The sequence below is a fragment of the Syngnathus leptorhynchus genome, chromosome 12 (assembly GCF_054491065.1).
Source record: "Syngnathus leptorhynchus isolate UIUO chromosome 12, UIUO_Slep, whole genome shotgun sequence".
NCBI classification, from domain to species: domain Eukaryota; kingdom Metazoa; phylum Chordata; class Actinopteri; order Syngnathiformes; family Syngnathidae; genus Syngnathus; species Syngnathus leptorhynchus.
This window is the reverse complement of record NC_141206.1, coordinates 10,806,415-10,832,001: the sequence shown is the minus strand read 5'-3', so window position 1 is coordinate 10,832,001 and position 25,587 is coordinate 10,806,415. Positions and strand designations below refer to the sequence as shown.

General features: G+C 52.9%; 1 protein-coding gene across 3 annotated transcripts in view; it reads left to right on the top strand.

Moving 5' to 3' along the window:
• rapgef1b (Rap guanine nucleotide exchange factor (GEF) 1b) overlaps window positions 1-25,587 on the top strand; it is a 79,705-nt gene that overhangs the window by 52,095 nt on the left and 2,023 nt on the right. Inside the window, exons 5-29 of one of the 3 annotated variants that reach the window (XM_085925496.1) lie at window positions 7,622-7,749; window positions 10,128-10,721; window positions 16,451-16,596; window positions 16,671-16,852; window positions 17,121-17,277; window positions 17,349-17,437; window positions 17,530-17,676; window positions 18,374-18,488; window positions 18,559-18,742; window positions 18,815-19,321; window positions 19,741-19,943; window positions 20,977-21,138; window positions 22,603-22,695; window positions 23,125-23,213; window positions 23,343-23,439; window positions 23,827-23,902; window positions 24,003-24,091; window positions 24,187-24,275; window positions 24,359-24,544; window positions 24,622-24,706; window positions 24,779-24,873; window positions 24,953-25,031; window positions 25,105-25,206; window positions 25,268-25,365; window positions 25,432-25,560. In XM_085925496.1, the coding sequence (XP_085781622.1) occupies window positions 10,694-10,721; window positions 16,451-16,596; window positions 16,671-16,852; window positions 17,121-17,277; window positions 17,349-17,437; window positions 17,530-17,676; window positions 18,374-18,488; window positions 18,559-18,742; window positions 18,815-19,321; window positions 19,741-19,943; window positions 20,977-21,138; window positions 22,603-22,695; window positions 23,125-23,213; window positions 23,343-23,439; window positions 23,827-23,902; window positions 24,003-24,091; window positions 24,187-24,275; window positions 24,359-24,544; window positions 24,622-24,706; window positions 24,779-24,873; window positions 24,953-25,031; window positions 25,105-25,206; window positions 25,268-25,365; window positions 25,432-25,560 (3,227 nt within the window). In that variant the 5' untranslated portion in view covers window positions 7,622-7,749; window positions 10,128-10,693. Of the gene's footprint in view, window positions 1-7,621; window positions 7,750-10,127; window positions 10,722-12,422; window positions 13,035-16,450; window positions 16,597-16,670; window positions 16,853-17,120; window positions 17,278-17,348; window positions 17,438-17,529; window positions 17,677-18,373; window positions 18,489-18,558; window positions 18,743-18,814; window positions 19,322-19,740; window positions 19,944-20,976; window positions 21,139-22,164; window positions 22,312-22,602; window positions 22,696-23,124; window positions 23,214-23,342; window positions 23,440-23,826; window positions 23,903-24,002; window positions 24,092-24,186; window positions 24,276-24,358; window positions 24,545-24,621; window positions 24,707-24,778; window positions 24,874-24,952; window positions 25,032-25,104; window positions 25,207-25,267; window positions 25,366-25,431; window positions 25,561-25,587 lie in introns of those variants that run through there. The other 2 variants (XM_085925499.1, XM_085925498.1) reach the window with 2 other exon arrangements.

Genomic DNA, 25,587 nt, shown 5'->3' with positions numbered 1-25,587 from the left:
AGCAAGACTCTGACTTGTTCATTTTAGTTTGAAAGAAAAGATGTCAGGAGCCAAATTAATCCACAATCCAGTGATTGACCTTTAGAAGTTTTATGGCAAAGTCAAATTTTCTGTCATTTTGCTTGATAAATCGTTGAAAAATTTTGATGTCGTCAAAGGGCTCTGACCACAGCGCTTTTATTTCAAAGGCAACACGGGAGGGAGGGAGGCCGGCCCTAACGAGCCTGCGATGGCGCCCGCTCATTAAGCGCGAGCTTTGCGCTCGTGTCATAAATGCACGTCGTTATCTTTTTATTGAAACAATACGACGACGGCCTTTTAAAGATGGGCTCGGCGGGACCATCCGGTGTTGTTTCGCCTTCCCGATCCACGCCACGCCCCCTCGGCGAGCGCTCCAGATACTTTTGCGTCCCGCCGCTACCTGTCAGATTGGATTTGGGAGCAGGTGATCTGAGGCGGCACCTACCTGCCGCGCCTGCTCGCCGCTTTCACGCTCCAGTTGCCGGCCTCCTGCGGGAACAACCGTTGCCGGGGAACACCCCCCCCCCCCCCCACATCACCTGAGTGATGTCACACTTGGCGACGTGCCGTCAGATTACCGGCAGATAAACGATCGTCGAGCGTTCTCAGACGGCGCGGCCTTGAACGCACCGTTGGGCCGCTTTTTTTCCCATCAGCCTGCCTGAAGTGAAGATATTTAAAAAAACGCCTTGTCATTGATCGAGACGCTTCCCGCCATACCCCAAATAGCGTCGGCATTGATCTAAATAAGGAAGACTCATTGATCCTTCTGAAGGACGACACCTGAAGGGGCCCATGCAAAAAAAGTAACCCCCGTTTGTTGCGGGGAGAGGAAAGGAATGTTTTGCCAAATCAACTGGCTCACCCTTTCCAACCGAGCCGTTTTTGTGAGCTTCCTTCCTTCGTTGGGGAATCAATTCCTACAAAAAGCGCAGACGTCAGCGAGTCGGGGAGAGCAAAAGGTTCCCCGTCCTTTGGGAGGAAAGCTTAAAAGCAAAACTACGCATTTGCCGCTTCAGGTCGGCTGTCAATAATCCAAGTAAACCCGGGTGGAGACTAGCTCCGCGCTAATAAATAGTCCAATGTGTCCGTCGCTACTAAATTCACGTGTGTGGGCTGCAACAAACAAACCAAAGCATGTCAAGATGTGAAAAAGCAAAGAAGTGCGCAAAGGGCTACATATAGTTACAAATGTATCCGGGCGGAACGCGTTTGCGTGCTAGCAGGGGCTTTGGCGGAGCAGCCCAAAGGGAAGCCGTGTTTTCCTTTGCCCGTGGCTTAATGAGCGGCCAGTAAAGCGGCGACTCGTTAGTGTTTGCGTCAGGCAGTTTTCTTCAGTATGGTGTGAACCGAATCTCTCATTTGGGGTGCGCATCTTTGTTCCCTCGTCTCTTCCTCCGCTTCATGTTAAGGCGCCCCGGCCCCCGCTGCGCTCGCCTCCGAACCGGCGCCCGCCCACCTACGCCGCCGCCACATGCCCCGCGCCAGTTTGTCCCTCATTATCGGTCCTTACGGCACCCAAAGCGACCTTCCCACCCAGCATGGTGTCACGGCGGCAGCCTCATTATCTCGGCAGACGACGCGGGGCATTGTGGGACTTCAGACCTTCCCGGGAGGCTGCGCTTAAATCGGCCAAAGTCAAAATCGTAATTATTATGCTGTGGGAGGTGTGGGGAAAGTAGTCAAGTACACATGCACTCCTTTAATGCGCCGGGTGGGGGGAGGCGGCATTCCGGATACATTTAAACTTGTGCTTGGCATCCGTTCTCACTCTTCCTAAAGTAATACTTTTCACATTTTTGTGGGTTTTAGCGCATCGGATCAATTTTGAATGCCAATTTTGTTTGGTGTCGTGCCGCCAGATTTTTCTGGTTAAATCTGACGTCGATTGTTTAGGAAACTTGTGTACGTACGGCAAAGTAAGAAAACATTTTTTTTCCTCAGTGTACCAGGATTGCAAAAAAAAAAAAAAAAGAAAGAAATTCAAGACTCACCAATCGGCAACTGTCGCTCACAACTCCTCCATCTTGGCGGGCCTCGCGTTGGGCTCATCACCCACGTGAATCATCCCGCCAATATTCCCGCCGTCCTCCTCCTCCTCGTGCACACTTTGGTGCCACCGTAGGGCCCGATATTTTTTTTTTTTTTTTTTTTTTTCTTCTTGTCGAAAGAGGAGGAGGAAAGACGGAGGGTGAAGTCGTCAGTCCCGGGAGACAGATGGCGCGGGGGGCCGCGGGCTGCCGGCCGAGGCTGGCCGGGCTCCATGTGCTGTAGCGGGTAACCGGCGGCCCAGGGTGGGACGTGGGCGGCGCTCGGATCCTCCACGCCGCAGTATTCCTCAGGCGCAGGAGTCCGCTTCCCCCGCCAATCTGTTCTTTGCGTCTCTGCTACGCACACACACACACACACACACACACACACGTATACGTCACGTAACATACACTTTGGGGCTGGCTGGCGATTGCGCCAGCGCCTCCTGAACAAAATTAGCCCGCCCGCCAGGTCGGCCGTCGCCAGCTGACGCGTTTTTTCGGTTACTCAACAGTTTGTCTCATTTCCACGCAATGTGCCGCGCACACATGCTGTACCCGCTAATGGCCGCCACGTACGAGTCATCGGCGCATCTGACGGCGCCACCTGTTGAGGGCGAGCAGGTAGACGGCACGTGTTTTCGCCGGGCGCAAATGTCGTCATACCTGCGCACCATATGGCGCCTTTTGAATTCTCCCTTTCTTTTACGGACATCTGTTGAGGAGCAGCTGTTGGAAGCTTTACAATCATCCTGCCTGTGAACCCGTCACTTGGGTTACATACCAAAAAAAAAAAAAAATGGAGGCCACATATCTCAATAGCAGCTAGTGACGCTAATTGACTTTGCTCCATCCGTGTTTTAGGATTGTGCAGTATATGTGGAAAGTGTGTCAGTTTGCTTTTGGACACAACAACCCTCTCCTATTTTTTTTATTTGCAGAGCTGGATGTTAGCATTAAGCGAGTGGAGCGTTATATGTGAAATATTCATGTCGTTGTTTGCGCGCCAGGTCGTTTGTCACGCTGCTCGCGGTGACACAAAAGTTCAAACAACAACAACACGGATGCTTTTGTTGACTGGTGGCAGCACGGTGCGCTAGTGGATAGCTAGTCTGTCCCGCAGTGCGAGATTGCTGAGGAATCCAAATCATTCAATATGTGCTCGCGCGGGTGCAAAAGTGTGCGTGCGGTTGCGTGTGTGTATCTTGGTGGATTGTGTGTCGTAAAATATGTCATTTTGTCATTGGACGTCAGTGTTGTGCGTGGAATTGTTTCCCCCCCTTAACCAATTGTCCTCTTTTTCTAAGCGCTAAATCCACCCAATGGCTGGCAAAATGCGCCTTTGGTTGCCTGTAGAGAGTTGCAGGAAAGACACAAAACATAAAAAGTGTAGAAAATGTGTTGCCGCGCACCCCCCTGCTCCCCACCCCCCTTTTTTGCTCTCTCTGTGTGAATCTTCCAGCAACAGATGGCCGATGGAGAAATCAGCAACACGTTTATTTTCTCCCCACGCTTATTTTCACAAAAATGTGTCTCAATTGGACATCCACGCACACGCACACACCTTTCAGTGGCATCCGGATGTTTGTTTTGTCGCTGGCTCGGCATTCCGTGTCAAATTGAGGCCCATTGAAGGACTTAGTCAGGTCCCATGTTTGTGTCTTATTTGATTTTTTTCTTGAAGTACAAAGGCAAGTCAGTAGGTGGCAGACTTTCAGTGTAGTACCACAACATGCCCGGGCCGGCCGGCTTGATTTTCACACCTTGTTTCAAGGCCCACTCGCTCCATCCATATTTCTTGTCAGAAACCTTCCGTTCCTTCCCTCCTCCATATTTGGTGGAAATTGCCAGCCTTTCGGGAGGAGAAGGGAGGAGTGCGTGCTGGTCAATGATGTGGATCTTATTGATTTCCAGTTTCCTGACAAGTGTTCAGTGATTTCCCGTCCTGGCCAGAAATATTGGCCTTGTTAATCCATCGCCGCGCCACTGCCTGCAGTGTGTGTGTGTGTGTGTGCGTGCGTGCGTGTGTATACATGCAGGGTCGACGCAAACGGGATGCTAATAAGCTTGCGCTAATCAATGCCTGCTTAATCAGCTATTCAGCTTGGAGTGGACAGGAAAGAGAAAGAGAGAGAGAGAGGGATGGAGAGAGAGAGAGAGTTCATGAGAAAGTGCAGCGCTTTGTGGACATCTCGCTGCTCCTCTCGCTCGCCGAATGCACATCCACGCTTCTCTCCGTGAGGCCAAAATGGAAGAATCTTTTAATTGACCCTCAAGGGAAAAATTGGCTTTTATTTATTTGATTAAATTTGCATACATGTAAACACGCTCGCGCGCACCCACACACACACACACACACACACACACACACACACACACACACACACACACGCTCGGGGATATTCAGTGCCTCCAGAAGGAAGTAAACTTCTTTTGCTATTTTTCTCTTGTTGTAAATATACAAAAAAAAATTGTTAATACTTGGATTATTCTTTTTTCCGTTTTGTGAAATGAGCCCATTTCCCAAAACGGCCTTTGAGCCGCCCGATCTGCTCTTTCGCTACTCACAAAGATGGTTGCCACTCAATGGGTCTCGGTACTCCAAGTTGACAGGCCAAAGATGAGAGGAAGGAATGCGGCATGAAAAAAAAAAAAACGGTCAGAAAGTGGACTTGCTAGCTTTGCATCCAAATGGTCATCAAATCATCATCGGCAGTCTGGCTGGGGTACATTTTGTTGTTTGTCAAAGCCGGATTCCTTTTTTTTTTTTTTTTTTCCTTCCCCCAAGTTCTTTGAGTGACCTTTGTGGCTTTCTCTTTCTTTCCCAACAAATTCGCCCGGAGGCCTGCGCTCGCGTTTGGCTAAAGCCGAGCTGCTGTCGCCAGAACGAGGCGCCGGCTCTAATGATGATGAAGATGATGATGAGGAAGAAAAAAAAAAAAAAAGAACATGACTGACTTTGAGCCCTTTGAAGCATTTCAGAAATCCAGAAAAAAAAAAGATGCATTTCCAAGTATGTCTTCAGGTGGAGAAGATGAAGATGATGGTGGTGGTGATGGTGGGATTTCTTTGGTGTGCAGAAGTTTATTTAGATTTTCATGCGAACGGGCTTTTAACATGCAAGTCAGCCCGTGCGCGCGCGCGCGTCTGTCCGTCCGTCTGTCAGGCCTGCTTTGATGTCGCACCGCCGCTCGCTCATCATTAAGCGCTGGCACGTCCAAAGATGACTGACGCCTCCCTTTTTTTTTTTTTTTTCCATCATCGGGAGAATCCAGAGGAATTTCACTCCTTATCTTATTGAAGAGCCCATCAGTCTTTGTTTTGTTTTTTTAGACGCCATTTTGGAATGGTGAGGTCCATGTCAACCAAACATTTGCATTTTGAGCTACGGGAAGATAAAATCAACAGTGAATATTCACACCGCGCATGAGCACTACTTTTATCTCAAGTGGACCTTGAAGATTTTAATGAATTATTCTTGAGCTTGATTGAAAGAGTTTTTTCTTAAAAATGCAGCCGCCTCCGTCGTAGAGTGGACGACTAAAGTGGATTTGCAGGTCTTTTTTTTTTTGGGTGCTGGCTGTAATATATATATATATATATTATATATATATATATATATATATATATCATTTTTCTGTTGCTGAAAATGGCAGCCCACGTGCTGGGCGTGATGAGGCGTAATGTGGGTAATGTATGCCTGTCACCGAGCGGCAAACGCAAGCCGGCTGAATACGAACGAGACATTAAAAATTCTTTTTGATTGCGCACTGCAGATTCTCGCCTGGGGGAAATTTTTTTTTTTTTTTTGCGCCTTTAAGCTAACGTGCTGTACACAAGCACACAGTTTAACAAATAGTCCTCCCCCGGAACGACGTCGGCCCCACCGGTGCTTTTCTTACCGCCGCTTGTAATCCTTCCCGACAAATCCCAAGCAGCGCATCCGCCCCGAGGCTGGGCGGGGCTACAAAGGCAATTATTGGCATTATTAATCTGTGTTTACAGTGGAGGGGGGGGCTGTTCCGCGTGGCGTTAGGTCTCGTCAGGCTCGTCGTGAAGAAAGTGACCTTGAGGACGGCCGCCCGGCCGGCCGGCTTTTATTAATGCAGATGGGGAGACTTTCGGGAATACTAATGTTGGTCAGGGCAACATCTTAGGCCTGCTTGCAGCTCTCCTTTTTTTTTTTTTTTCTTTTCCTCCCCAGAAGGAAGGTTGCGTTTGAAAGCGTCCATCCTCTCATCTCGGCTTCTCGTCTGAAAAGCTCATTAGGAGGCTGCGGATCAAAGAGCGGGCCGCTTGGCCTTTGAACTGGGCCGCTCTGACAGGCGAGCGGAGCGACTGGCGCGGCCCTTTCCACGCTCTCGCGGGCAGCCCGCCCGCCGCAGGCGGCGCAACGCTCGCCTTCAACGGTGAACATTTCACTCTGCCTCACATTGTGCTTTGCCAAGTTTGCATCTAAAGTGGGCAAGCTTTTTTTTCCAAATCACCCAAAAAATGGAGTGGGCCCAATTCCAGTCCTCGGGGTCAGGTAGAGCGCAATCGCTTCTCTTTAAACACCATTGATTGGATTCTGGGGGCGGGGCTCAACTGTGTCTTGCGACAGGGCTATACGTATCTCCTGTGATTCAGTGGACAGCTATAGAAGAAAAGCGTCCATTTTTCTACCCAAATGGCTTTTTACATTGAAGCACTCTTCTTTTGCAAATGTCCCACTGATGCTCACTTCACAGGCGAGTGAGCAAGAAATGAACATGACCCGCGCGTATGTGCGTGTGCGGGCGTTTTATTGGCCAATTTGTCTGGTGGCCAATTAAACGAAGCTTAATATACACGACCGCGCCTGGCGACAGGGGCTGCTAACTAGGTTAGTGTGTCTACATAAAAACGTCCATCAGTGTCAGGGCGCAGGCGGCTCACTGGCTCAACGCGTACGCCAGTTTCCGAGTCCGCCGCCGCCGCCTTTTTCGATTCTTTTATCGTCTCCTTTTCTGTGGCTTTGGTGAGATAATGAGCCAAGTGTTTTTTTTTTTTTCTTTACTCGCACCGCCAACCATGTCCTCCTTTTGCACCAGAGTGCAAATTCATCTTATTGCGGCTTTACAAGGGAATCAGCATAATTCCTTGTCACTCCGTGGCTAATTTAGGCGCTTTTCACCTGTGCGCACTCCATCAACGCGACTAAGCTCCAAGAAAATCTCACGTTATGGTCAGACATCTGCTCACTAACGGTCATTGTCAAAGCTTGCTGACAGTCTTAGTGCTCATCAAGTAGCTTTTCTTGGTTTTTGTTCAAATTGAAGCGGCTTCACGACTGAGATAGAAGCTTGTGGTCGTCACAGTTTGTGCGAAGAACCCAAACCACCGCGGGAAAGAGTCGATGGAGGCTGCAGGTTAAAGGCCCGGCGACCTCGCCTCCAGGGGGATCGATGCTGCTGAGCCGGTCGGTCCCCCTCCTCTTCCTCCTCGGCGCTCATCGCACACAATCAGGCGGATTAGAGATGCTAAATTTCCCACAGGAGTGTCCGGGAGCTTTTGATGATGTTTATCTGTCAATCTGTGTTCACTCGCAGGCTTTTCTTGCCTTCTGCCACTCATGCCGTTATCCTGATGAGCCGGCGTGAGCTTCAGGCGCGCCGCCACTAGATGGCGCCAAGCAGACTTCGCAACATCCGGCCACCATCGGTGAAAGGGCAAATAGGTATGAGTTTCATTTTTTGCTCTTGTGGGTTTCCATTTTGCCAATTTGATTTTTTAATTATTATTTGGATTAACTGTTTAATCGTGCTAAGAAAAAGTGGATGAACAAAATATTTTTATGCAATTAACTAGTCCAAGGGTCGCCGCCGCACTTACATGTGCATTTACACTTCAGGCAGTGAGCAAAAGGTCGCCTCAGAGAGAGACCCCCCCCCCCCCCCCCCCCCCATTCCCCCCAGAGACGCCAAAGGCTAATGGAGGCCGAGGTGCGAGAAGGCGGGAGCGCTTTCGCCCGGCGGTGGTTCTGGTTTGCTGCCCTTTGGCCCGCTTCAGTTAAATGTCACTCAGGAGCGCGTCTCGGGCGAAAGGAGACGGCGAGATGTTGAAAGGGGCCGTTTCCAAAGAGCCGTCCAACAGCGCCTGCATCAGCACATAAATAATTCCTGCCCAGCCCAGCCCTGCCCAGCCCAGCCCAGCACGCGTTCACGTCCGTCGTCAAGCCTCTTCCTGCGGCCTACTGGCCAAAACATTCCATTTGGCTTGGCCTGTTTTTCCCCCTTCCCGCACCTCCTTGTCGTCCGCGCGACCTTGTCAACACGCGGCGGCACGTTAGCTCTTGGCAGTGACAGAGTGTTCCATTCTCATGCAGTATTGAGCAGGTTATGACCCAGACATCTTGTCCTCTTCATCCAGCAGCTCTCTATCGTCACTCACACACACATATCGAGGGCCATTCATCTTAATTCCACCGTGGAAAAGGACCAAAATAGACCACTCGCGTGTGTTTTTTTTTCTCGGTTAAGTGTCTCCAGTCGAAGTCAGACAAATCCCCCCCGCACTTACGATCCGGCCGCCTGACCCCCGACCAAGGTTAACAGAACTTTAAAGCTGGGTCTCGGCTCACCCTTTGAAAAAATACAAATAAAAAATGGCCGCCAGAGATCAAATGCCATCCTTCCAGTCTTTGGCTGGACATTAACGTGGTTTACTTTCCACAAATTGTTCAAGTGGTACATTGAACCCAGTTTTGGTTTGAATACCAATGACAATTTAGGCTTTAAAAAAAATCATTGAGCTCGTAGTACAACCAGATTGCGCGCCATATATAATCCGTGAGACTGGGTGAGGAAAGGAGCCGAGTAAACTACCATTCGGTGCTCCATTCCTCGCAACACATTTGTTTCAATTAATCATCATCATAAGAACAGAGAACGAGGCCAGCACTTACAGCGCCTTTCCATTAGGAGACCCGCACCTTAGATCACATCTCAAGAGCAGCATCTCTGTGGAAGCGACAGAGCGCTCCAGCGACGCGCTCTCATAAGTAGTACTTGCGCGCCACCTTGTGGCCAAACGTATGATGGCGGGATTGTATGCACAGTAAAGTTACTACAGAATGTACATATCCGCAGGCCTTAGATTGATCCAGTACTGCATTGGATTGCATTGAGAGTTGTACAGGTGGACGTCAAGTTGTCGATACGTGCAGATGGCCAACAGGTGGCAGCAGAGTCACGTTGCATCGCTATGAAATGGACCGTGAGGTGCACAAAGGTGGAAGCAAGAACTGAAACGCTGTAAAAATGACCGTTTTGTCAGACCCACGAAATATCATACACGTCATCCGTGATTTGTCCCCCATCTATTTCATTGGGATTCGAACAGGCGGGTTTTTGTTATTTCTGGGTCGGCGCGGAATGGGGCTCCACTGTACTCTGAATCAAAATAAAAATATCTTTTTTCTTTTTTTTTTTTACGCTAGTAGAAAAGCCGAAGAAGCAAGCAAGAGTAGAGTACAGGTCGATCCTGCCCGAACAAGTCTCCTAAGGAGCTCATTGTCTTGCCTATGTGCGACTTTATCGTAGCCTCGGGGAAGGAATTCCGCTTTTCACGGGCGCGGCCTCCTGCCGTGTGCGAGGCCAAGGCAGCGAGCGGTTGTATTGATCGAATATGGGCCAACGAGCAACCGGGCCGATCGCTAATTCAACACGTGACGTATGTCTGCACTTGAACGCACGCTGGCGGCTTGCACGAGCTGACCTAGATCACTCGAGCAATAAAAGAAGCGAGTCAATAATTCATGAAGAAGGAAATAAGAAAGAAAAAAAAGACCGACAACACTCGGGACACCTCCGGCAGCCTTTTTCACCACTGTTGTTTTGATGGCAAGGCGGCTCATGAATATTTTCACGTTACGCTCGCTACAGCTGCGTGCGCTCAGGGTCAACAGCACTGTGAGGAAGATGCATGCTTCCCAAAAAAAAAAAAAGGGGGGCTCCCCATTAGTGGAATGTTTTTTCAACATTTACCCTCAGTTTTGGCTGGTGACACTAACAACACTACCACTTTTCCCCGGTGGCCCCCACTGTGATCATACAGGCAGCCGCAGCAAGGCTGCGGAACACAACGCAAGTGGTCCCCAAACGTGTTTACCGGGCCGCGGATCAGCGCACTTCGACCCCCAAACCACTACAGTGCCCGCCCGGTGCACACACGCCCATCCATCCCATGTTGACAGCTTGCAGTTGCTCATTCCTGCCACGGCGCGTCGCTGTCTTGTCGTCTGAGCGCTCGCTCGACAGTGGCTGGCTGGCTGGCTCGCTCGCTGGCTGCCTGGCTGGCTGGCTGTGTTTTCCCACTCGTGAGTTGACGGGCTCCGCCACCAGACGTCAACGCGTGCCCGGGTCGTGTGGAGCTAGCGAAAGATCATTCAGCGACGGACCGACTCGAGCGAGGAGCGGCCTCTTTTTTCGTCCTCCCTTCGCCTGGACCCGCACCATGTGTGTGGAAGACGGATACCAGAATTTGAGCCCACCGGAACCGTCTGACGGACACTACGGTGTACGGAAAAGGAGGGAATAGTCGTCGTCGGTGGCGACGAACCAGCTGCGAGGCGCCAGCGTTTTCGTCGGAACCGCCGAGTGCGGGCCACCGAGAGGAGGAAAATGTCGGGCAAAATCGAGAGTAAGCAAGGTAAGACTCCGCCGTGTAACGGTACTCCGAGGCCGGGGATGCTCGCTATGCTACCGGGGGTAACATTCATTGTGTACTCTTGTCCTATCGGGCCTCGTACGTTTTGCTTGTAGCTTATTAGCTCTTTAGCTCCCCCCCCCATCACCGGCATCCTTCCTCGTAAGCGCGCACACGGCGATAATGCGAGACTTGGCTGTGTTTTCACCGCTGCACATTGACTTTTACTTTTCGCCCAAGATTTAGCAAGTCGACGGGTCAGCCCGTAGCGATGGGCGGCGTTTGGAACGGGAGCTAGTCGCGCGGCTAACGGTTAGCTTTGGGCTCGGCTGCTTGCTTCGGCTCTTTGACGTGTAGGCTCCCGAGACCACCACGCACGCCGCTGCACTTGTGGTCGTTAATCAAGTCGTACGTGGCTACAAATGGCTACATTTGCAATCTCCGAGTCTCAAGAATGTTCAAAGTCTCTCGTCAGGTTACCGCAAGCCAAGTCCTCTAAGTCAAGTCTCCACTTGACTTGACTTTTTCAAAAGCAGAATAAATTCAACGAGCAAGAAGAGTCCAGTTGCTTCAATTTGACCTTTACAGGATGATTGACAATTCACAACGTTGTGCTCTTTTCCTTCCGTTGCGTTGCATTTACACTGTTGTGACGACTTTGTTTTGCACGCGAGGCAAGTTGAGTGACACTACGAGCGAGTTTGAATTGTAGAGGCATGCCAGCATACAAAAAGTCTTTTGGGGGCTTCTGTTGTAGTGCCCAAAAATGCATCACGCCAAACGGTTGCCATAGCGTGCAGAGCAAGAGGGCCAATCAATGCGCATTTAAACTAACGGAACTTGACGGGAGACGTCCAGCCCGTCAGCATATTTCCCCGTCACCATGGTCACCGTGGTGTCACTCGTTTGTCCTGTTTTGGACAATCGGTGATGTTTGGGAGGATGAATGCGTTCCGTCGCTTGGGTTGTTGTTGTTGTGGCACAGCATCACTTTGAGGAAATGAGAAGACTCTTTGGCACGGTTCTTCCGTTAGACGCCAAGTATGCTTGCTTCTGGTTGGGGCGTGCGAGCCATCCAGTTGCGCGACTCCATTGCTGATGTGAAATTTTGGATCATTTGAAATGTCCCTTCATTTCCAATTTGCATGCTTCTGTCTGGATTTTCCATTGCTTTGGTGTCTGCAACTTTGCTGTTATTGTCAGTCAGCATTATTGCTAACGCACAAGGGGGGACTCCCTGAGTAGTGACTGCTTGAACCACTTGATTCATTTTTTTGTGAGTGTTTGTATTTCTTTTTTTTTTGGTGCAACTCTGACTTAATGTTATTTTGCTGTCTGTTGGAAAAAGTGATTGGACCCCTCCAGCGTGACACAACAGCTTTGGCATGTGAGCGTTGCGAGGAGTTGTGTTTTATAATTAGCCCTCGTGTGTCTGTCAGCAGTCAGTGGGAGTAGACGGCCTCGTCCTATTTTTGCCCCCAAGGTGGGGAAACGACAAACAACCCAGGGGGTGCACCCTCGACAAGCCTCCCCCCCCTCGGGCAGCTCATCTTGAGACGCTGCAGTTTTGCAAAGCGCTTCAGCCACTATATGAAAGACTTTGCTAGCTGGCTGCACTGTAATTATTGTGATTTGTATGGGAAAGCAAATAGAGGGAGGGAGGGAGGGAGGTGGAGGGAGCAGGACTTCCGTCGGGAAGCGGTAAGAATCTCTCCACGCCACAAGGAGAATGGCTCAGACCGGTGGCCATCGCTAGTGATTAGCCACACGAAGCTAACGGCGAGGCTTCGGCGAAGGTCGCCGGCCCGAGAACCATGGACGTGGACTTAGTTTTGGAAGGTGCTGAATCTCGCGCATGGCTGCGACTTCTTTGCGTTTGTCTCTGAAGATGAGTCATTTGTTGGTGTCAAAGCGGGCCGTCCGCTTTTCCCATCCCCGCCACGCTCGGGTTGTTCCCCACACCAGCTAGCTGGGTGGCTGGCACCTGTGGCGGCACCTGTGGTGGCCTTCTGCTTTGTTGAAGCGCTACTTCCTCCTCTGCCCAACGCTGCTATTTGTGGAGCTTCCCTGGAAGAGGGTCAAGCCAGCGTGATCACCATGAGAGAGCGGTGACTAATTCTCAGCAGGCCTGCGAAAACTGTCAGCAGACGGCAGGCCGTTAGTTAGCAGACAAAAAGTGTCCGGGGAGCGCTCGCTCGCTCGCTCACTCGGGTTCTCTCTCTCGGATGGGCAACGCCAGCCGGAGGAGTCGAGCCTCCTCCGAGGACTCGGACTCGGACTCCTCTCTACCGGGGGACCTGGACGATGACTACTCAGGTAAAAATTCCAGCGGGCCGGCCGGCCGGCCGTCTGTTGACTGGAGAAGCCAAGGGCTGGTGACACTCAAATAGCTTTTGTGCCACGAGAATCCAGCCAAACATATTTGATTTGGACTTTTTGTTTTTGTCCACGCTGGCCGGCCGGGCCCAGAGTGCAAAACGGGCTCTGTGGCACGCTGAAATGCAGCAGGGGACATTCCTGGCCGGGCTTTCGGTGCCGTGCGGCTTTACACAAGGTGCTCATTTGCTGGGCTCCGAGCCTGGGCGGAGCCAGCCGGGCCACATCCTTCCGTCGCGGTGGGGGCAGGGTGGCGGAGGCCATGTGGCCCGGGGGGGGGGCCATGGAGGTGACCGTTTCTCCAATATGAAGGGCTAGTCTTTCAAATAACGCATTTGTGTATGGCTTTCCACTCCAAATTCCTTCATTTTTGCCTTTCCTACTCCCGCGCTCTTCACCTGCCTGTCACTGGAACTTGCCTACCGAGATCTCATCTGGCTGGCACGCTTCGCTCCCTCCCCGGGCAAGGTTGCGTTAGCGCGGCGGCAGCTCTACTTTTACTTCTGGAAGTGCGCGTACTTCTGCAAAGCGTGATTTGTTTTGCCGCTTAACTCTGGCAAAGTTGTTTTATCGGGCCTCGGGCTCGGATCGGAGCAGCTGCCGTCTGGCGGCGGCGGCGGCTCCGAACTCATCTCGGCAGATCGCTTTGTTTTCAGACTTGACGCTGGCGCGGCGGCTGACAGGCCGGCTATTTATAGCACCTGGCGCTTCTCTTTTGTCTGTTGGTTTTCACCCAAGGTGAACCGACGAACAAACGTCTGCCTGTCAGATGGGAAAATGGAACGCAATATCCCAAGCCGCTGCGTCGGCACTGGAATGTTCACTTCCCGCGTCAACTCCATCTAACAGAAAGCGCCAGCCTCCTTGTTTACATGTGAGGCCACCAAAGTACCTTAGTTGCTCCATGTCATTTAAAAAAAAAAAAATCTATCTGGCCCGGCCCGTCTCGGTGAGTCAGGTTCTGACACGGTCCCGCCCGCTGTGAACAGACCGTGTCGTCATGTCCACAAAAGAGGGAGCGGCGCTCGCCGAGGGACAGGAAACGCAGCCAGTGGCCTCGGCGTCACGGGGGAAGGAACGGGAGGGGGAGCGCCAAATAAATAAAATAAAAACGGGGTGTGTTATTTCCCACTTTGAATGCTCGGCATCACGTGCGAGCGTGTCGGCGGCCCCATTTAGCCGGCGCTTCCAAAGGACAATTTGCAGCTCGGCTGTTGCCGGGTCAAATTCGTAGACGTTAAAGTTGAAAACGTCATCCCGGCCGGCAGCGACGTGGAATCGTGCGTGCAACGCCGGCCACTGACAATTCATCTCCTTTCAGCCACGGGCTGGCTGGCAAATTTCTCAATGTGTCCCGTCCTTCCGACCAGGCCCTGCGGTATTCCCTTGTTTGTACGTCATGCGTAAAAAGGTTCACTCATATGCAAACGGCGAGTGCGCAATTGGCCACGTCACGCCGGCTTTACCGAGAAGAGCGGAAACGGGTGACCTAACGAGCCATGAATGACCACGCAGATGGAAGAAAGCTTGCACAGAGAAGGAGCTTTGTCGGCGTTGACCTGAAACAGACGCGCCGTTCAAGCCGAAGGGGGAGGGAGGGGGGGGCGGGCTCCAAACGCGTCCGTACTCAACGACACGCTCAGGTACTCCGAAGCCTCCGACCTCGTGAATGGAGCGTTTTGTCAGAATCTTGTGCGAATTTGCACCCAATGGATGAAGTGGTCCTTTCTTTCTTGAAGGAAGGAATCTCCTGTGCTCCGCGATGTGATATGATTTCACACTGAAGGGACACTTTGGGTGACGCAACAATCGCTATCGACACGTACGCCGTGTTCACGTGGCCATGACGCCAACGGGAGTCACGACGGAGTGATTGGGCGCGCCTCCGAGCTGTCACCGGAGTTCATGTCCGGCAGCTGCGGAAGGCCGGAGAGAGAGAGACGCAAAAGCGTCGTCGCCATAGCAACACTTTGTCAACAGCGACACAGCATAACGGAGGCATCCGCTTTGCTCATCATCCATGTCCGAGGGCTCCGTCATGTCAAACCTCCTATTTTTGTCACTTCCTCTCTGTGACTCGTCGTCTTTTATCTCCACTCCTGCGTTTCAATGGACCATTAACCAGGACCTGGCTCCAACCCGAGGCACGCTCGCCCAGCGGTGGCCCTTTAAAGCCAATAAATGATTTACGTTGCACTCAAGTGAATTTTGCCTCCTTGCTGTTTGCATCTGCTCATCTTGTCTCACGAGCCCGTTGGCAGCGTTTCTGGACCAAAACGGCAATGTGATTCTTTTGGATTCTTCTATTGGCTTGTGAGGTTTTGTTTCCGATGCACTGCACACCTCGCCAGCTGCTATGCCGACCTTTCTGACGCACACGTGCACACTTTCAGCGCATGGACGGGAACTGGAAGGGGAAGGGGGCGAGGACCAAGCTGTGTGCGTAACCTTGAGCGCACCCATCGAGGCTGATGACAGTGAGGCCTGAAAAGGCACCTGGACACACACCGGAGTGGGCCGGGCCGGGCCGGGCCGGGCCGGGCCTGTCACAAGCTCAGATGTCATCTGTTGCTTGTTTTGGTTTGTTTTCAATCAAAGGAAGTTTATCATCGCTTCTCCTTCCTCTTCTTGTGAGCAAGAAATGCAAATGACACATTTTGGGTCACTTGCATGATTTAATTGTCTGAGAAAAAAAAAAAAAAGCAGAAGGCCAGTGGATCAAGCTCTCAACATAGAGGCCATTTAAAAATAACATTCACAAATGTCCAATAGCAGAAGTGATAGCTCGCCACAGTGAGAATCAGGAACTGGGTTGAGTGATGAACAGGTTTTATACTAACGAGAGTATTTCCAGTCTTTGTGTGTTTGCTCAAAGTGGTTAAAAAAAAAAAAACATCACTATGACAACCGTGACTACAAAGATTTCAACAGGGCTGTGAAAGCTCGGCAGAATATAAATAAAATTCCAGAGGGAGAAAATAAAACATGTTATGACACTGCGGTTTGCTGCGCTCGCTGCGCCACGCTTTAAATTGAGCGCCAGACAAATTCTAGTTGACCTCGGTGCCACTGAGGAAGCCCGCTCGCCGTGTGCGTGCTAACGGTGCTAGCGTGACCTCCGCGGGCCACTTGTAAATTCCGCCGATGCACGACGGAAGCGTTGCATCGATTGTGGCGGTGACTCAGCGCTGATGTCACTGACTGCACCTCGTGCCGGGCCGGGCCGTGAACCGTGCTCCTCCGGGGCGCCTCTTTAAACTTTGGAGCGGATCTCGGCATCCTGATAGCCCGAAAGGTTTCCACCGCCGATCGCCGAGAAGAAAGATTTCTGACCAAAAGGTTTCTTCCTCAATTAGACTCGCAGCGGTCCCACCTGTCCTCATTTACCATGAAGCTGATGGACAAGTTCCATTCTCCCAAGATCAAGAGGACGCCATCCAAGAAAGGCAAGCAGCTGCAGCCCGAGCCTGCCGCCAAGAGCGCCGAAAAGCCTGTCAACAAGGTAAAGCGTACGCTCGCTATTTGCACGTGGTGCCCCCCCCCCCCCCCTCTCATGTTTTGTCTGCGCCACTGCAGAAGGTGAGTCGACTGGAGGAGCAGGAGAAAGAAGTGGTCAGCGCCCTCCGCTACTTCAAGACCATCGTGGACAAGATGGTGGTGGAGAAGAAGAAGGTGCTGGAAATGCTCCCTGGCTCGGCCAGCAAGGTGCTGGAGGCCATCTTGCCTCTGGTTCAGGGGGAGGCCCGCATACAGCACAGGTGACTCTTTTGTTGTTGTTTTTTACACATTTGGTTGCCGCCGGATGGCAAGAATGCGTGCACGTCGGGACTCGTCGGGACTGACGAAGCGATTTGAATCTCGGAATTGCGCGATGACGCACTCCGTCTGGCACGTCAACGGCTGCCTCGTTCAAACCCTTTTGATGTTTTTCGGAAGTGTCGTAATGAATCCTTGAATCCGTCCAGTTTGTTCTTTCTCAAACTCGAATGCTTCTAGCTCCATTTTCCGTCTGTCCGCTCTCCACAGTTCGGCGTTGTCGTCGTGCCACAACCGCGTGTACCAGAGCCTGGCCAACCTCATCCGCTGGGCCGACCAGGTGATGCTGGAAGGCATCGACCTGGACGACAAGGAGAACGTGACGTCGGTCACCAACGTCATCAAAGCGGTGCTGGACGGCGTGAAGGTAAGACGAGTCGGGCCCGATGCGTCTGAGCGTGAGGTCGGCGTTTCAAACGTGGGTCGCTGCGGCAACAGGAGCTGGTGAGGCTGACCATCGAGAAACAAGAGCATCCCTCGCCCACCAACCCCAACAAACCCACACTGCCCGTCACCGCGGCCGAGAGGTGAGCTCACCAGATCTTTTGATGGAGCGGATCTCTGCGTACATTTCGGACTATTCCATTTTATTTTCGTCCTCCTTTCGTCCGCACGGCAGCGGCGTTCCTTCGGAGTCGATAGAGTCGGAGACGGCGGCAAAGGCGGTCCCGACGGCGGGTCCCGCCGAGGATCCCTCGGACGCGGCCGACGAGGACGTGGCCCCTCCCAAACCTCCGCTTCCCGAAGCCAAGATGGCGGAGCTCAGGTGCACCTTTTGTTGTCTCCCTGAACCGGGTTCAAATGTCCAGAAGGCTTTCGTGAAATTCTCCAGCCAACCTCTACTTACCCAGGACTTTTTTTTTGTTTTTTTTTCTCAACCTGTTTCATCCTTTTGTCTCCTTTTTGGGTTCTGGGCACAGAGCACAGTTGAGTTGTGACGCTGGCCAAAGGAAGGCCACTCCCAAGGAGACGTATGTTAGCCCAATGTGAGCATTAGAACATCTCCCCCCCTCATCAAGCCTCTGGATTGGATGACCTGCATGGTTTCATTCCGTCCAGCGTTTTATTCTTTATTTTCTTGTTTTTTTGTTTGGGACAGTCCTGCCGATCCCCTCCCAAAACGCATGAATGTGTGCGCCTGACCCGATGCAGTGTCCCCTCTCCATTACACACGTGCGCGCGGCGTTCTGCTCGCGTCCACCTAACTCATGCGAGAATGTCGCCGTGAAGAGCGAAGAGCCGCTAACTTGCGCGAGGACGACGTGCAGTGGAACCTCCGTTTCCGAGCTTAGTTGGTTTCCCGTTGAAGGGGAGCGAAAAATTTCATATCCAGACAAAAGATATATTTTGGCTTAACCGAGGCGGTACCGAGGTTCCACCGTGTGGTGTTTGCGGGCGTGCGCTTTGAGATGCGCCTCGATGCCGGCTCGCCGTCCTCCTCACTGGTTTTCTTCCGCCAACAGCCCTCCGCCGGCCCTCCCGCCCAAGAAGCGGCAGTCGGCGCCGTCGCCGACGCGTGTGGCCGTGGTCGCCCCCATGAGCCGGGGATCCAGCTTACCCTGCAGCGTCCACAGACAGGTAGGTCCGTGGGAGACGCACGCGTTGGGACGGGTCAGAATTTTTAACCTAGCTTCTGGTGTGGCAACAGCACGACCACGAGCAGGAGTTCCTGCAGCGGCGCTTCTCGGGGGGGAGCCAGTCGTACGGGGGCGACTCGCCTCGCCTGTCTCCCTGCAGCAGCATGGGCAAGCTCAGCAAGTCGGACGAGCAGCTCTCCTCCGTGGAGCAGGACAGCGGCCAGTGCTCCCGCAACACCAGCTGCGAAACGCTCGGTAAGATCCTTTAAGGCCTCGGGTCCGGAGCGCTTCTCGGCGGCGACCGACCGGTGTGGTGTCCCTTTTCAGACAACGCGGACAACTACGACCACGACTACGACTTCCTCCACCAGGACCTGTCGGTCGGGGACGGCCTGCCGCCGATGCCGGCGGGCGGCTGCCTCAGCCCGCTGCCCGAGTCGCACAGCGAGTCGTCCTCGCCCGTCCCCGGGCAGCATCCGGCGCACCCCCGCTTCAGCGCGCCTCCCCCCCAGCATCCGCCAGAGTACTGGACAACTCAGCCCGGCCACGGCAACCCGCTGGCGCGTATTAGCGCGCCGCCCGCGCTGCCCCAGAAAAAGCGGCGCAGCACGCAGACGCCGCCCTTCCCCGACGGCGGCTGCAAGGTGTACGAGCGCTACCCCTCCCAGTACGACAACCTGTCCGAGGAGGAGCCGCCGCCCTTCCCGCTTTTCACGCCCATCTCGCCCATGCCGCAGACCAACGGCGGCGTCTTTGTGGCCCAGTACATTTGCGGCGATAACGCCGACATGGGCGCTAGCCCGCCGCCGCTGCCGGAAAAGAAAAGCAGACACAGTGAGTACCTGGTGAAAGGAGATGACTTGGCACACAATTTCATTGAAAAGGAAAAGAACAACTGAGAGCGTGACCGGGGGCAATTTGGGAAGGGGCCGCCGTTTCGCCGAGGCGTAGACGGTGACGAGGAAATATTGGACAGGAAGAGAATAGCAGGATGTACTACAATGGCGCCAGCTGCGTAGGGCAGGGCAGCGTCTCGCTCATTTCCGGACACGCCCTTGACATCACTTCCTGCGCATTGAGGTCATTCCATGCATTCTTCTCGCTGTCGTGTCATCGGATTGAAAGAAGACGGGATGTTTCAAATGTTTTTGAGGAATATTGAATTTGAAAATAGCTTTGGTCTTGTCAATGGAATAAGATGTGGCAGCGAGCGAGCGAGCGGCGTCGCTAACGCCTTTGTGCGGTCTGCCCAGTCCTGCAGTACATGCAGTTCGTGGAGGACTACTCTGAGCCGCAGCCGTCGGTCTTCTACCAGATGCCGCAGAGCGAGAGCATCTACGAGCAGCGCAACAAGCGCTTCCAGGAGGTCTACGGCTTCAACGACTCTTTCAGCAGCACCGACTCGGTACACGAGCCGCTCCTGCCGCCCGCCCTGCCGCCCAAGCAACGACAACTGGTAAGAGGGGCCTTTTATTTTGGGGCGGGACTCGGAAGGGGGGGTCCTGTTTCCCGGGGATGCGCTCCCCAAGCGATAGTATCGGACATGGCAAGATGGCAGCAGGTGTCGAAAGAACGTCGGCGGTGCAAAGTCCTTATCCGCTTTTGTCGGAAGCCGCTCTCCCGTCCGGTCGGCTCCTTTGACGATTTGCCTCCTTATCGCCGTTCCCGCGACTGAAAGCAAACATCTGCGCATGGATGCTGTCGTTGGAAGATAAGACTTTATCACGCGCTCCAGTCGCTCGGGCTTGTCTTGAGCTGAGCGACAGTAGAGAAAAGAGGAAGCGCTTCCTTGTCACTTTTTTCTTCCCTCTTCCCTTCCCTCCTCCTCACTTGCTCATCGCGCAACCAGCATCGGGTCATAACGTGTTAAATAATCCCAACTCGATTTGACACGACTGGCAGAAGACTCCATTTTCACATTACTATACGGCACGCCATCGCAAAGAGAGAAACGGAGAGATTGCTGCAAGTGGATGTCCATCTGATGTGAACTCCTAATCTGATTGCCTCGGCAGTAAGCCCCTGCTTCAACTTTACGTGCTTTGGCGACTTTGCGCGGCTTTGGCAAGAAACAAAAGTCATTTCTGCCGCTGCCGTGTGTGTCGAGAGAGGGAGAGAGAGAGAGAAAAAAAAAGTGGATGGGATCATATTGGCCGTGTTTGGAAAGTGCTTTCGTGTAGTTGGCCTCAATTCCGTAAGGCTCTTAAAGCCGCCCGCCGCTTCGCTCCAGTGTCACCATAAACGGCAAAATGGCCAGATGAACCCAGTGACACGTTGGAATCAGTCAGCCGCTCCCTAATCACTAAATATGGATTTCTTTCCCCCCTTCATAGACGCATTTGAAAAAAAAAAAAACCCCACTTCACCCGTTCATTTTCCTCCCCGCTTACTTGATTTCTACTACTAATGGCTTCACTCGTTTAATCAACTTTGTCCTCCCCTCATCTCTGGCTCCCTTGTGCCTTGTGCGGACTTTCTGCTTTCTCCAGGCCTCGCACTCCTCCTCCCCCTCTTCCTCCTCCTCTTCCTCGCTCTCCTGCCACCTCCAGCCGTCCGCGGCGGCCTCGGAGGAGGCGGGCTCCGCGCTGGGCCTCAGCATGTCCGTCTCTAACTGCCACCTGATTGGCCAAGCTGCCGTGACCACGCCCACGGTGAGTGTCTGCGCGCCACAACTTTGAGGAGCGTCTTTCTTTTTTTGGGGGGGGGGGGGGTCGACCCCGCAGCGTCCGAGGTTCTCCCTCGGCCGGAACGCGTGCGCGTCCATGCCGCGGAACAGATGGAAAACACATTCCTCACGCTTTTGCTCATCTTTCCACGTCGCCTATTTTCTCCCTCGGTGCTAGCCCCCCCTTCTTTGCGTGTTTGTGTGGAATGTTTGCATTCCTCGCACCCCCCCGGAGGCGTGATGTTTGGCCCTCAGCGCGGACATGTCAGGAGAAGGTCCAGCAGTTCACTGGGTTATTCCCGTGTGGGCGTGTCTCATGACATCATTTGGAGTCATGCACTTTTTTCTTGCCTGCCATGATTGCGGATCTGTTGCTGCTCTGTGTTACCTCAAAGTCGCGTTGTTTCACCTTGAGAGTCCAAAGAGCAGAGCAGAGCAGAGCAGAGCAGCATTTTCCCAAGAATAATTCTGCACGCCTGTGTGCGCGCGTGCTGGTATGTGTTGAAACACAGCTGGAATGTGCAACATGTTTGCGCTTGTGCGAGTAGACGGACCTCATTTTAGTTTTGAGCGCGCGCGCACATTTGTTCTTAAAGGCACAGCGTGACTTTTCTGCCAGATGGTTAAGACACGCCTTCGTCAAAAGCACCAAAACATAAGCCTCTGTCCGTAATCATTGGGATCGTCAAATTGCAGTTGACCTTTGCCAACACACACAAAGCCGTTAAAGCCCGCAGCACCCCCTGCTGACGACACTGGCAAATTGCAAGTTTCAACTTGAATAGCTGAGCTGCAGCTTGAGGAGATGTTTGTCTGTCTTGTACGTCGTCATTGCCGTGCGATACGTTTGCGTTCTCGTCCGGGTCGAGGCCGTTCCTCCGCCTGTCGCGCTGTCTTCTGTTTCCTCCTTAAAGCGACCTGATCTTTTGGCTCTTTTGTTTTCTTCTTGCTTCTCCTCTTCCTTTTGCTCTTTTCATGCTTCCGCGCTTTCCGGCGACCCGCCTGGCCGCAGAGCGTGGACCAGGCCGCCTTGACCAGCGCCGCCGTTCCCGACGGCAGGGGGGGAGGAGCCGGGCCCGCTGGCTCCCCGTCCGCCTCGGCGGCCCGTCCTCCCTCCGAGTCGTTCCCCTGTGACTCGCTCCAGGCGGTGAGCACGGATGTCGAACGCGTTGTTGTGGACATTAAACGGGCGGGACGGGCTTGTTCGATTCTTACGTGAAAGTAAAAGGAGGGCAGGGGAAAAAAAAAAAAAAAAAAAGCGATGACCGGTTATCCCGCTGGAATCTTGCTCGTGGTCATCTAACACAGTCTCTCAAGGGGGCATGTCTTCCGACTGCATGAACTCTCGTGGCACCTGCTGGTCGTGATGCTGAGCCAGAACCCGCCCCGCCCCCCCCTCACAGCCCTTTCACGCTGCCTCACGTCTCGGTTTTTTTCCCCCTTCCCGTAGAGCGAGAGCGCAAATGACGAGGGTGGGGAGGGCGAGTACGTCAACTTGTACTCGTCCAGCCGGGCCAATGGCGAGCTGCCTCTCTCCCTCAGAGTAAGTAGTAGCGGCGAGGTCGCCACCAGGTGCCGACCTCTTGGGGATGCAAAGCCAAAGCGCGCCGAGCATGGCTTGCTCACGGACCGGGACCGGCTTTCCTCCGAGGCCGCTCTGCTTTTCCGCCTTTGCCGCTAATGTCGCTAGCCTCCAAGCTAACACCTCCCGTGTCCACTTTGTCCCCATCTCCTTGTCAAATGCTTGTGCATGTGGGTGCACTGTGCGTGGTTGTCCTCATTCCCTTTTGACGTTTGGGCTACGGCGTGTACTGTAGCATGTCGTGCTGTGGTGGGTGTTTGTGGTCGGGCAAAGGGCAAACGGCGGTGGTGGCGGTTTGCCTCGCTCGCCGTGTCGGCTCTGCAGCGTGCGCGGTGTTTCCGCAAAGCTTTCAAACACCCGAGTTTGAGCATCCGTTTGCCTTCCAATCAGGAAACGGTCACGGCCGACGGCGTGCTCCAAGACCCCGCCTCCCCTCCGACGCCTTCCTCCAATAGCAAAGAGGCCGTGAAACTGGAAAGGTAAGGCGTTTTTTGTCTTGGAAAAGAAATGAAGTCAACGTCATAATGTCCGCTCAATACTTTCCAGTGGTAAATGATTACAGGTTTGAGACAAAGTGAATGATGATGATGACATGTTTTGTTTTTCAGGAGGCAGGAGTCAGCAGAGGAAAGCGAGGAGAACGTGGACGAGCTGTCGCTCATCGATCACAAGGAGATCATGAGCAGGATAACACTAAAACAGGAAGTAAGATGACCGAAAGCTTTTTTTTTTTTTTTTTCTGTTTTTAGCCACCAGTCTGCAACGGAAACGCATCCCACTGAAACGCCAGTTTGATTTTGTCCCCTTAGTTCTGTGGGGAGCAAAGGGCACTGTGAGTCAGTGAGAAGGTTATTCTAGTTTATGAAAACGATCATAATAACTAATACTGTCTTTAAATTGTTTTGATGGGTATAAAAATAAGTTTCAGACGCTGGCAAAGCACTCCTTTTGTACAAATAAAACTCACCCATGTCAGTAAAGCCCTACTTTTGTGAATCCTCAGCTACAAGATGGTGGCCAAGCACTGCTTTTGTCTTAATGTAGCCCCCACCCACTTGGCTCGAAATCGAAATGACATCTCTTCTCTCCCAGAAAGACGACGGGCCGGATGTGCGCGCTGGATCGGGAGACATTTTATTAGTCCACGCCACAGAGACGGACCGCAAAGGTAAAGACCGATCCTCACAGGTTGTCGTGTTGTTGGCGCTCGCTCGCTCGCTCACTCGCTCCGTGACTCACCCCTCCCCTCCCTCCCCTCTCCCTCCCAGATCTGGTTTTGTACTGTGAAGCCTTTTTGACCACATATAGGACGTTTATAACCCCCGAGGACCTCATTAAGAAGCTACACTACAGATATCCTCTCACTCTTTGCCACCTTTGCGTGGGCTCCAAGTGTGCTCCAAAAAATCTGTCAGCATACGTTCTGATGTTCCTTGACCACCAAGCACATATACAAGTTTTTGCCACAGTCCAGACACGTTCAAGAAGCGAGTCAGCAAGAACACTTTCTTTGTGTTGGTGCGCGTGGTGGACGAGCTCTGGTGAGTCTTTGCGCCTCCGAAAAGGATCAAATGAGACGAGCGCTACCCTGACGCCGGCCGGCTGGCCGGCTTTGCGCTCACAGTCTGGTGGAGCTGACGGAGGACATCCTCAAGCAGCTGATGGACCTGGTCTTCACGCTGGTCTGCAACGGGGAGCTCAGCCTGGCCCGCGTCCTGCGCAAGAACATCCTGGACAAGGTGGAGCAGAAGAAGCTGCTGCGCTACACCAACTCGCTCAAGCCGCTGGCCGCCCGCGGCGTCTCGGCCAGGTACGTCCGACGGAGCCGACCTTCGGCGGGCATCCGAAACGCTGTTCTAAACGGCCGTGTCGACTTCGTCCCGCCAGGCCCGGAACGCTGCACGATTTCCGCAGTCACGAGATCGCCGACCAGCTCACGCTTCTCGACGCCGAGCTCTTCTACAAAATTGAGGTAGGGCAGCTCGTGCCTCTGCAGTCGAGTAACCCTTTGGTCTGTCATTGACAACCTTTTTGTCTGCGTCAGATTCCCGAGGTGCTGCTTTGGGCCAAAGAGCAAAACGAAGAGAAGAGTCCCAACTTGACGCAGTTCACAGAGCACTTTAACAACATGAGCTACTGGTGAGTTAAAAAAAAAAAAAAAGAAGTGGCAGCAAGCTCCCATCGCCCGCTTCCTGTTTTAACCGTCTGCGTCCACCAGGGTGCGCTCATTAATCATTCAACAAGAAAAAGCCCAGGACCGAGAGAAGCTGCTGCTCAAGTTCATCAAGATCATGAAGGTGGCTCCTCGCACGGCCTCGGAGAAAATCCAACTTTTCAGTCCGTCAGTTTCATGATCCTTTCCTTTGACAGCACTTAAGAAAGTTGAACAACTTCAACTCGTACCTGGCCATCCTCTCCGCCCTGGACTCCGCCCCCATCCGAAGATTGGAGTGGCAGAAGCAGACGTCGGAGGTGAGTCGTTATCATGAATAAAAAATAATATTTGATCACTTGTTTTCAATCTTTCCATCAGGGACTGGAAGAATATTGCACGTTGATAGACAGCTCGTCGTCCTTCAGGGCGTACCGGGCCGCTCTGGCTGAAGTGGAGCCTCCCTGCATCCCGTACTTGTAAGTGCAGCGCGTGGCTTGTCACCTCAATTGGCGTTTAAAACTTTTTTTTTTCTTTTTCTGCAGGGGTCTGATCTTGCAGGACCTGACCTTCGTCCACCTGGGCAACCCAGACCTCATCGACGGCAAAGTCAACTTCTCCAAGCGATGGCAGCAATTCAACATCTTGGACAGCATGCGCCGCTTCCAGCAAGTGTGCGTAACCAACCGCTATTTGCAAAC